This window comes from Dermacentor albipictus, chromosome 2 (genome assembly GCF_038994185.2).
Source record: "Dermacentor albipictus isolate Rhodes 1998 colony chromosome 2, USDA_Dalb.pri_finalv2, whole genome shotgun sequence".
Lineage (NCBI taxonomy): Eukaryota > Metazoa > Arthropoda > Arachnida > Ixodida > Ixodidae > Dermacentor > Dermacentor albipictus.
This window is the reverse complement of record NC_091822.1, coordinates 22,131,881-22,144,267: the sequence shown is the minus strand read 5'-3', so window position 1 is coordinate 22,144,267 and position 12,387 is coordinate 22,131,881. Positions and strand designations below refer to the sequence as shown.

General features: G+C 45.6%; 1 protein-coding gene across 1 annotated transcript in view; it reads right to left on the bottom strand.

Moving 5' to 3' along the window:
- The window catches only part of LOC135897944 (cytochrome P450 3A9-like), a 336,077-nt gene that overhangs the window by 185,511 nt on the left and 138,179 nt on the right, over positions 1 to 12,387 (bottom strand). The window contains exon 5 of the mRNA XM_070532782.1: positions 3,041 to 3,160. Within this exon, the coding sequence (XP_070388883.1) occupies positions 3,041 to 3,160 (120 nt within the window). The remainder of the gene's footprint in view (positions 1 to 3,040; positions 3,161 to 12,387) is intronic.

Here is a 12,387-nt window from a genome sequence, read left to right as displayed (position 1 = left end):
TCTCCACAAAAGATTACGTAGTGCCAGGGACGTGGTCTATGTGGACGTGGCGGAGTACGCAAATGGACAGAGTAGGGCGATAGTTGCTACGAGTCTAGAGGCTGACAGCATAGTTAGCGAGACGGTAAAAACATGGAAGGCGGAGGTGGTGGAGGAGGCTGCTTTAGCACTGGCAATAGCCTCCACGGAAGCTAACATCGTAGTAAGCGACTGCAAGACAGCCGTCAAGAACTATGCAAAAGGAAGAATCTCACCGGAAGCACTGAGAATTTCAAACAACTTTCGTGAAGATCGCGACATTCACATTATATGGGCACCCGAACACTCCTCCCTTCCTGGGAACGAAATAGCGCACAACCTGGCTCGAGAACTGACAGGCCGAGCAGGTAACACGCAACAAATACTGGGAACGGAGAGAGACCGGATGACCAGCTTTAACGAGATCACCAAACACTATAAATTGGAAAGGGCCCATTTCCCCCCGGCACATTCCTCGCTAAGTAGACGGCAAGCGACGGCATGGCGCCTCTTACAAACAGATACATATCCGGACCCGGTGGCCTACCACCGCTACTTCATGGACTTTTACACGGATAGACGTAGATTCTGTCAAGAAAGGGCGGACCTACAACACATTGTTTAGGCTTGTCCTCACACACCCACACGGAATAAAATAAATAAGACCAGAGAGCAGTGGGAGACTGCGTTGCTCAGCTGTGCACCGGAAGACCAACTCAACTCAAGGCAATCCAGCAGGCCGAAGATGCCGCCAGGGCCCAAGGGCTCGAGGCCCTCATTTAGGTAGAGAGGCCTAGGTCTCAAATCTGCTGTGCACAAATAAAGTTTATTCCTCCTCCTCCTGTTCACCTTTGTTACGACTACTCCTACCCTCTCATTAATGCTTCTAATTCATCAATGTCGCCCGCTATGTCCTTATGGATTAGGAATCATACCCCTAATGCTTCTTATCTCAGAGTCCACTAAAGCAGGAGATGTGGCCGTTAGTCACCACTGCATAAGTCTTACCAGTTCTTCTAACCTCGGTATGGCCAATGATGTACCGAACAATGCCTAATAGCTCCTCAAAGAGTCCTGCTATCCTAGCTTCACTCGAGAGGGTTCGGGTATTAAACGTTCTAAGGGTCAATTACCATTGGTGGCCTGTCCGGTTCTAGAGATTCTTAGCACCCTCTGCTGTGTTACAGGTCTGACAGCCACCTTGGTCTGGTGTTCCGCAGCTGCTAGAGACTGAGGGCCATTTGGTAATTGAGTGAGTCATATGGGACGAAGTGGCTGAATACTGCACCAGGGAGGCCAATTCCTGTTCTGGTGAGGGAGTGTCTTGTTGAAGCTTAGTGGGCCTTCCTGATTTTGTTGTACCTGGATTATTATAACCCCGCTAGTCCAATCACTTCCAATGGTGTATTTTGACGTGGTTTCCGCTATGCTGGACTAATTGAGAGGAGAGAAGTTGAAGTCGCCAAAAAGTATGTTAGCTGATTGGGGATAAAGGCCTGTTACCAAGTGGAGCGCTTCGTGGAAGTCAGCTACAAAATAGTGGTCTGCGTCGGGTGGACGATAGCATGCACCTATAACAACGGCTGGGCAGAAAGCATTGCTTATCACGAAGACAATTTGTAAGGGAGTTGTTACTGTTATTTCGGCACATTGAAGACTTTAGTATGCACATATCAGTACGCCGCCACCCTTTTTGGTGGGTGGAAACTTGAAATTGGTGGGTGGGCGAACTTGAAATGTGGGGTGGGCCAGTTTAAATTAGGGGGCGGGCCAACTTAAAGTTGGGACATGGGCCAACTTAAATTTGGTGGTTGCCAACTTGTGATTTTACAGTGGACCAACGTCCAATTGAGTTCTTACGAGCGTGGTTCTGGTTATGAACACCTCACGCTCAAGCGAGCGCATTTTCATTGGGCTTTAGCGAGGCGCAGCTTCCATCGACAAGAGACGCGCGCATCACACAGGCTTGCGATAGCGACAGCGATTGTGACATCGCGTCGTGGTTATGCCCTCTCCCCTCACGGAACACCTCACGTGCTACTCCGGCAGCTGGCGTTCCCCTTCGACCGTTCTGCTCCGTCGAGGCGCGCTCGGGCCCGGTAATCCGGCTGAAGTGATTGGTGCGACGAAAAAAATCTGACCATTGTCTACTAAAGCCCAAGCATTCTTTGCCACCGGAAAGGCCATTAGTAGACGCGCACAAGCTAGGAAAAACAAGTAAGAGAAACTACCCCAAAACCAAGTCACAGCTCAGCCAAACAATGCTTATGGATTAGTAGACAATTCGCATATTTTCTGTAGCTTCTCTTGCCCTAATGTCAACCTGAATAGCGGCTTGCCGCGATTGATCTCTTATCCTCAGCGTTCTCTTTCTGGCTCTTACGCCTTTAATTTCTCGTTCCATCGCTCTCTTTGTGGTTCGTAACTTGACTTGTTATCGAGCTTCTCTGTTAACCTCAGTTTCTGCCCCATATGTGAGTACCGTTAGAATGCAATGACTGCAATTTCTTTTCAACGACAGTGGTAAGCTCCCAATCATAGTTTGGCAATGCTTCCCATGTGCACTCCTACCCATTTGGTTTCTTTAAGTTTCCTTCTCACGTTCAAGGTCACCTTTGAGTAATTGACCTAGATAAAGGTAATCCTGTACAGACTCTAGAATAAGAATAACAATCATGAGTTCTCATTTTCAGGGCATCGTATTTGTCTTTTGCCCATTAATCTTAACCCTACTCTTACGCTTTCTCAGTTAAAGACCTCATTTGTTGTCCCCAGTGCTACTGAAGACGACACAAGTGGATAGAAATGATATTTTTCTACAAACAATTTCTTTAGAAAGGATTTTAGCACAACGTGCCTTGGCCGGTAACGAGCTTGCACACATGAAAGTGAGAACCGCTGCTTTAGACCCATCGACGTAAACATACCCTATTCGGGAAGTGATGAAAATACTCTATTGACTCGGCTGATACGAAATTGCACAGTTGTGCGCTGCGCTCCACAGTGTGATCAGGATGCTTACCTGCTTCATCTTGGATGTACTAAAAATAGGCGATACGATGTTTCTAGTCACATGCCATTCCTTGTTCAATAGAGACACCAGCATGTTGTCGAGCACCGGGTCACCCACCTGCCTGATGAACTGTAACAAGGGAAATGTCAGTGAGCACGTGTCTACCATGTCCTTTAAATTAAACCTAATAGCTATTGATTGATCACCACACATCTGACTGATTATGATTCTTGCTCTGAATGCAAGGGAACGCATTCCTCTTCATTATTTACGTGCCTACACAGCAACGCAAGCGTTTGCCATGCCGAGAAAGAATTCTAGAAAAAGCCGACCTGAGGCTACTTTTCTCAGCACTGAACCACCTAGGTTTATTGGTTTGGGTTTGTGTTCATTTGGTCGAAGGGTTTCGGAGGCCCATAGGGTGTCTTTGCTCACACTAAAGCACACAATCTTGTGGTATGTGCTTCTGCAATTTATAGACCAATTTGTACTGGCGGCACCATTCCCGGCGCGAACGACTCTCACTGAGTCAGGCAAGGCGTTAGTGTTGATGTTTCCTTGCCCAAAACAGCAGCTTTAGGTTCAGCGTAATTGTAGGGAGATAAGTTAAACACAACTTCTATGGTTTATATGGCCACATTTGTCTGAAGCCATCACTATTTTTCTTGCAACTGTCTGCAACGAGGCTTCCTTAGCATCAGCATGAAGTTTGCATGAAGTTGTGCATCCGGAATCCTGTGAACGATGACCCTTTACTTGGCACATTGTGAAGCAGGGATCGGCTTTTATGGTCTTCATTTTTGTTGGCACACTTGTACTTGTGCTGTGAGTAATTTCTTCTCAGATTTGTGCATTACCTTGAGTCCCCAAGCTCACGCTACTAATGCCTTCAAATGCAGACTTATCAGGATAAGGCTCCTGGCTTTGCAAGAGAGGTTGAAGAAAAGATGGCGCTTAAACGCTGCTATTCCAGACATGTGTGAAACGAGCCGGAGAATATTGTAGTAGGTAAAGGTCTGACGAAAATTCATCTTGTCTCCAACATATTCACTTATTTGATCAATGGCCAAAACTTGTCATGTGACCTGAGTAAATGAATTTTCGTCGAACCCTTGAAAATACCTTGTAGGGAACCTTTTGTCAGAGCATTATAACCGAGACTTACTGGTTCATCTCGCTCACATGCAGTATGGAAATATGTAGGTGCCACCTTTCCTTTAAACAGACTTGCAAGAGAAGGAATTTTATTCCGATAAGTCTGCATTAGAAGGCATCAGCAATGTGAGCGTGAGGTGTCAAGGTAATTCAGATAGCTGCGAAGAAATTACTGGCAGCAAGAGTTCAGTACTCACAGAAAATCAAATGCTTGGGAACTCAAGCTCTCTCTGCAAGGAGTGAAGCAGAGCAGCTCATTATTTGTGCTTTCTGGGACATACAGCTAAACGTCAACTTCATAGTCGCACTAACACACCACCTTTGCAGAGAGTCGCAAGAAAGGTTGATGCATTAAAACCAAATAAGCCAATTTAAACTACGAAGTTACTTGAGCTTGTCTTCCTGCAAAACCACTAAACCTGCAACTGCATTCGGCGCAAAAGAATCAACTTCAACACTATGGCAATTCACACAAGCCTGACGATAGTAACCTGCACCATGGGACGTCCCAACACTAAGCCCTTTCTAAAGCAAGACCACGAACTTGCCTTGCCAGAACAGGCGCTCTTTTTGCTTGACTTGGGTCAGTGACACTAAATTTATCATTATGAAACAGTGTGGACTTACAATTGCAAAATCAGGTTTATGTCGGTATCTGCGTGGTTTCTGTGGGCAAAAACAGACGACGGGATGCCCCATTGTTTCTAGTGATCCTGCCCAGGCGTCCGTGATCTCAAGAAGTACGAAAAGCATTTGCATTGGTTAACAATTGTAACGCAAACTTGTACTGCCGCTTGAGACAATGCCGTGCACTTAACATGTGGCGTCATTTCTTTTTTTTATTGTTGTTGCTGTTGCAGTGAGCACGTCCCCCGCACATATAATTTGGTTAAAGATAGAGTGGAAGCTTGGGCGAGTTGGTGATTCAAAATCGACATGTTCGCACAGCGCAAAAGACGAAGACTGAAGGAAGAACACAACACAGTTTTCTTTTACGCTGTGCAAACATGTCGATATTGGTTAAAGAGAAAGTAAGACCGAAAGGCCACATCTATCTAATCATAATAATTTTGGCATACGTAGATTTTTGCTGCAATCATATGACCTTTTCCTAATTTAGAAAGTATGAAATTTTGTTAAGTTCAGCTGCTGCCAGATGATTCTATGTAAGCATTTATCCTTATGCGTATACTATTTGCCTTAGGTGAATTAAATTCGCCGGTTTTATCTGCCAACACCACAATATGATTATGAGGGACGTTGTAGTAGGGGACTCCGGAATACTTTTGAACACTGGAGTTTCTATAATGTGCGCCCAATGCACCTTATGTTGTTATTCATTTTCTCGCCATCCGAATGCGGGCGTTGTGGCCGAGATATTATTCTGAGCCATTCGGCCTAACAGTGCAATATCAAAGCCACTACGCCACTACGGTTTTTACTTTGCTGGCAGAAGGGTAGTTTCCAAGCAATTTGGTTAGCTCAAGCTGTTCGTGCTGCTTTCTTAAACTACATTTTAAGCTTCTTACTTCTGTTGTTTCAATACTTTAATTCATTGTTAGCCGGTGCGTGTTTCTTTTTTTGCTGTGGTAACACTTCTTTCAGTGGCCGGCTAATGTGACAGGCTATTCTACCACAGTAATGCACGTTCCTTTAGGAGCCATAAGCATTTGCAGCAAATCACTTATTTTTAGTACGCTTTGTACGGTATCCCAGATGTTCTGAACGCTGAAACATTCTCACCTGTGTGAGTGTAGGCGAAATGGCCTTTGCCTATGCGTTATCTTATTGAATAATTGAAAAAAAATTGTTGACTTTACTTTTTCAGGTCCCTGCAAGCCATCATTCAAGCAACCCATTCCAGTGGTCATCCGACAGCAGACTGGGTGCATCAAAGTTCCATTAGAAGGTCCAATAAATAACGCTTTTGAGATGTGTGATATGCTCTCGCTTAAATTCGGAGGATATCACTGTCAATGAAAGCTTGAATGGGTGTGCGGAAGAATCTGCGTAAAGTGTACTCTTTTATTTAAAACATTTCCTTATCCAACATTTTTTTCACCTGAAAATTACTCTTTACGGTAGAATTGTGAACAAAGCGTTACAGCAACGCAACGCTGCAGTAAGGTCAGCACTAGTGATCGAGCATGTAGTACACTTACAAAAGTTGTATTTGCATTGTTCTAGTATATATGAAAAGGAGCTGCCAATATCTTTTAGGGTTCAGACTCTCGCAGGTCATACAAACTCGTTCTTCTTGTATGCACTCAGCTCGTACAAAGAAACTCGTTCATGACGCACGAGAATCTCGTTCAGTGGCAACAATGCAATCTAGTACACAAGCGCAGTACGAGAACTCATTCGAGCTGTGAGAAATCGTACAGTATACGAAGAAATCATCGCGTGCAACATTTCTCGTGCATTCGCGTTCGCATTTCTTGTCATGTGGGTAACCAAAGATGCTGTTGACATGTTCAATTTACTCTTTCTCAGGAGGCTCCCTGATATGTGAGCATTCCAACTCCCCCTCCCTTCCTTTCAGGTTTAGTTTGGTTGCGTCCTCCTAAAACAAAATTCTCAATCACTGGCGGCCCTTCAGAGTCTGTAAGGTGTGCTTCCGTAACTGCGTACACCTCTATTTGTTCTCTAACTGCTTCTTCCTTTTCTTAACCCATTCTTCCTTTCTTGTGTTGCCCTGCACGTTTACGTAGCCTATTGATGGAGAGCTCTCTTCTTTTGGGTTTCCTTCTTTTTTCTGTTAATTGCGACGATGCTATTCTGAGGATCCCCAAGGGGACCCTCTTTCTTACGACCTACACTTGATTCCTGGGGGCCTCTGGGCCCCCCAAAAAAGCAACTGCGTGAGAAGCAAGTCACCAGCCCACTTCTTGTCAAAGCATCTGATTGAAGGAGAGCACGTTGTTGGGCGAGTCGGTCGTACATACTTAAAGAAGGGAATTGCGCTAAAAAAAGACACGGACGAGTAAGGACATGGACGGGCGCAAACTCGCGACTGATTTTATTCAGAAGGAACACAAATATATATACCTAGATTCTTATTGCCTACTCATTGCCTAAGCGCACATGCCAAGAACGTTTTTTCTTTCTTATACAAATTTATACTGGAATCGCTTACACAATCATCACCTGACTTATCAATGTAAAAAGCTTCTGCGAGTTCACGTGCTACCTGGTTACGACTGCGCCTTAAGATTTTGGTTCTAGCCAGCAAAGGCTGGCATGCTTTATCAGGCGTAGCCAAAGGGCATGCGCCGCACTGTAAGGGCAAATTTGACCCTTTTTCGTTAACCATGGAGAGCTTGTGTTCCCTTAGTCGTTCATTTATACAACGGCCCGTCTGGCCAATGTAAACTTTTCCACATGTCAGGGGAATTTCATACACAACCCCGACCGAACACCTGACAAAGTGGGTGGCGTGACGTTTGGTGCAGTCTCGCACGCATTCCTCGCCGGAGACAATCCGGGGGCACAAAGAGGCCAACTTGCGCGGGGCAGAAAATACCACCGGCACACCGTAGCGATTGGCTACATTCTTCAGGTTGTGGGAGACCCTATGAATATAGGGGAGAACCGCCGGTCTGGCCTTCGGTTGACCGGCACCATCTTGAGGTGTTCTAGGTTTCAAGCTTTGCAGAAGCTTCTCTGCCACAGCAGCCACGACGGAAACGGGAAAACCAGCCTTCTGCAACCTGCCAATCTGATTGTTGAGGCTGTCATTTACCAGGTGAACACATGATTTCTGCAGGGCTTCCTTCAGACACAGCATAACAATGGCGCGTTTTACCGTCTTAGAATGAGCGGACTCAAAAGGCAACAGGTCTTTCCGGGCTCGTGGTGAGTACATCCAACACGTGTGATCTGGTGTTAAAGTGATGTTAATATCTAAAAACTGCAATCTATCTTGTTCAGGTAATTCGTGGGTGAAGGTTAGACCCCTCCCGTGTCGTTTAAAGACAGATAAGGTCTCTTGCACGGTAACCGTGTGTGTCAAACCGGGTTGCTTCTTAAACATCACCAAATAATCGTCCACGTATCTAAAAACCTTAAGAACCATCTTGTCGTCCAAATAACACACCAGGTCACGATCAATGCTGGCCAGGAAAATGTTAGCCAGTACCGGCGCCACACAAGACCCGATGCAAATGCCCTGACGTTGAACATGAAAATGGTTGTCAAAAGTTACAAAAGTGGACTCAAGATAAAATTCCAGTAGCTTCATGAAATTGTCCACGGTTAGGCCGCTAGTATTCTGAAAATCTACTACACCATTTTCGTCGATGCAAGACCTAACTGCACAAAATAGGTCATCATGCGGTATAGAAAAGAACAGGTTTTCTATGTCAAAAGAGACAGCGTAGCCTAAAGATGAGGAACCCTGTAGGAAAGAAACCACATCACCTGAATTCTTCACAACAAAAGGGTCTTGTATAACTAAATTCCTTAAACACTTTTGGAGAAAAGAGCTAATCTCTCGTTGCCACGTATCCCTTTCACTCACAATACACCGGAACGGCTTGTCATCTTTGTGCGTCTTCACGGTAAAAAACAGTTCTAGGCTATTGCGCTTACAGTTGTTAATAGCTCTTGCAAGTCTATCTAAAGCCAAGTCCTTGCACAGTTCTATGGCTTGAGCCTTTACCTTGGAAGTCTTCAGGTTCTTGGTGACAAAGTTTCTTGGTGACAAAGGTTCTTGGTGACAATAGCAGCCTGTTCCGCCGTGCCACTGTCCACAGTGCTGAGCGTAACCGAAGCTCTCAGGATGTCTGCACTGTCTAGTACGACTAGACATGGGGAACGACAGAAAACTGAGCTAGTTGGTAAAGATTCATAATGCAAGAATGGGTAAGGCGGGCAAACATGAACACAAGAGAAGTCGACAAAACGAACACTGTGTGTTTCAACACGGCGTTTGTGTTGTCCTCTTCTCTTGTTGCCGTGTTTGCGCGCCTTACCGCTTCTTTACATTATGATAATTCATCTCGGTGATAGGTGCTACAATAAGTGCGACGCACACGAGGGCGTTAGGTTACAGAACGATATGCTTGGCTGTTGTTCTTGGACAGAGACTAAAAGGCACCTGAAGGTTCATGAAGTACGGAAACTAACTGAAGGTGCCCAGCGCCGGTGTAAAAACTATTGCATGCAGGGTTTTCTCCGCATTGCCTACCACGACGCCGGGTTAATTATACGTTACAAATTGGAATTCCCTGTGCACCACCAAAAAAACAAAAACAGCCTCTTTTCTGTTTTTCTTTATCAGATATTCATCTGCCATCGGCAATGTTCGCAGTTAACGAGAACTACGCAGCCGAGCAGATTTCGTTGTGAACGACCAAATCTACCTTCATGGCAAGTAGGGCTACCTCGCAATGCCTCTATAAGAATGCCTTCACGTCGGCGCTTAGGGAGCCACGGGTACCTCGGTTCGTGCAAAGTTTTGGTCTCTCCGTGCAACAGAGATTCTTCTAGTGCAGGAAATGCTCATGCAGTTGACCAACGGCTTACAATTTCTGCAAGCAAGTCCCAGTAATTGACACTCGGTAGAACGAGGAAGACGGGAAGTAAATAAAAGGATGAACAAACTAATTTGTCAGTGCCTTAAATTCAAGTGAATAAAAAATTAATGAATAAAGATATTGTAGCTATGCAAAAGTGACCAGTGTACAGGTACAGTTGTTGAGAAGGCAGCATTGACACACCTGTTACTTAAATATAGTTGCACTTAAATGAATAATTTCGCTTGTTAAGTATTGTGGCGATGCGTGACTCTCACGCGTCCCCTGAGATCTAGTTTTCCCGCATATGTCGTCTCCTGCAGGGCGGCTTCGCCGCGTGTCCTGGCGCCCACGGCGCTCAGAGTGGTTCAATCGCCGTACGAGAGATGGCGCGAGTGTTGCGCTGCTGACGCCGCCTACAGGCGGGGCGACTTGGGCGCGGGAAAGGAAGGCTCGCGATCTTGGGCGACGTGCTGGCGAACGCGGCGTACGTCCCGTGCGTGCGCCGATCCATGCTTCTGCGAGACCATCTCGCGTGGCCGCCTTCGAGCGCGCCACCGTTCGCGTGACCGTACGCGCGAAGGACCAGGCGTTGGGATCCAGCATGGGGCGAACATATTCGCTCGCTATCCGGTCGCGGTGACTCGGACTTCTAGATTTGTCGCGCTCCTATCGGCATGTTTTGTAGGTAGCAACTCGGCTAGCAAGCATTGATCTATGAAAGGCGCAATAAATGCCCTTGTGATTATTTGCTCTACTGTGTTGTCGTTCCTTTGTCCCAAGAGCACGGGGGGGAGAACCCCACAGTATTGCGCCATATTTTTTTGTATAAATCCCCAAAGCGAAATATAGTGAGTTCACCTCGCGGTGACAGCACTGATATTTGTTTCAGTGATTATATTGTGTTTAAGCATGTAACTTATTACCTGCATGTTTTTTCCAGACCACAGGGCCAGCACGGACAACCCCACCACCCTTGAATATCTGTCTCATCTGTATCTGAGTATGCGAAATGTACTGATTTTAGCCTTGCAGCCGGTGTTGCTTACTAATAATTTTGCACAAGTAATCGCAAATAGCGGTTGCGAGAAACTGTTTGCTGTTGCGTGATTGTCAAAGGCAAAGCAAAATAAAATGTCTCTGCTATTTAGAAACATTAAGTTTGGTTATACCCGCCATGGTTGCTTAGTGGCTATGTTGTTGGGCTGCTAAGCATGAGATCGCGTGATCGAATCCCGGCCCCAGCAGCTACATTTTGATTGGAGTGAAATGCGAAAACAACCATGTACTTAGATTTAGGTGCACATTAAAGAACCCCAGGTGGTCAGAGTTTCCGGGATCTCTCACCACGGCGTGCCTCATAATCAGACGGTGGTTTTGGCATGTAAAACCCCATAATTTAGGTTTTGTTATGCACTGATGCGTCTATAGAATTTGTAGTTTGTATTGTACATAAGGGACACACGGCTATTCAATATTATGTTGTGTGTAGTATCTCTTGCTGTGTAAAAGTTGCTATTAAAATGGTGACATAAAGCAGATTTCTCTACCTAATAATGTTCTCCCGAATCGCAGTAGCCATCCCCTATTAAAGCCTCCCTTATTTTCAACAGAATAGGGCAAATTTAAAAAAAAAAGCACAGTTCGTCTGCTGGCACTTAGTCGATACGTGAAGCGCCCCACAAAATGAAATTGTCACTACGAGAAAAAAGAGGCTCAAGATGGTAATTGTGAGAACAAAACAAGCTGCAACAACAGAATTCGTGCGCGCTTCCTCTTGCGTCTGCCAAAAAAATCGCGCGCTCGTCAAACGCATAGAAGACCAGAAGCGGGATGGCGTCTTATCTTCGCGTATCAGCAAAGCTGTTTCCAAGGCAGCAGGCTTGATTTTTCTTTAATTTTTCCCCCTGATGAACTTGGCCTACCACGCACCAGGGTATAAATTGGCGCTCGTGACGCAATTTTCATTCGCCTGGGTGGTATAGCAGCTGACATAACCGTGGTTGTAGGCCGTGCAAAAACGAAATGAGAACGTGAGCTTTTCGAACAAGTGTCATTAGGAAATTTTTGATCTCATATATTCGCTAGCCTGGCTTCCATGGCATCATTAAACAAAGAAGCAGGTTACCTGGGTAGCCACACTTAACCTCATTATTTCACTTCTGTTTCGCTTTTATGCCTCTTGCGCCAGTTGTGAGCAGTTGAGATCTTCCCAGTTATCACCTCATTCTATAGCGCCGACGCAACTATCACAAAGAAAGGAGACAACGTCAAAGAGCGCGATTATCACGTTTCATGAAGAGATTGTGCTCGCACTGTAGGCAATTCTGCCATATCTCCTGGTTGCTGCGCCTGCTCAATTTGTTGCTGGCATCGGGGTGTTTTGGGCGCATACGCGCATTGTCCTGCTGCAGCGTAAGTTTTCGAATAAACGTTCACAACGATCATTAGCGCTTCTCCTGTGTCTCTCGCCTTACTTTGTCCCATCTATCGCACTTTACCGTACTCCAATAAACATGAAGTGCAATTTCGAATCGCTATAAGGAAATGCAGAGTTCCGCATATTTGTATCTAGTGTAGCAGATATCCAGATGAAAGCATTTAGACGATTTAATGATTTAAACAAGTAGGCATGGAAGCGTAATGAAAGCGCCTGTGGCTTAAAAGTCATAGCCATGTGCTACG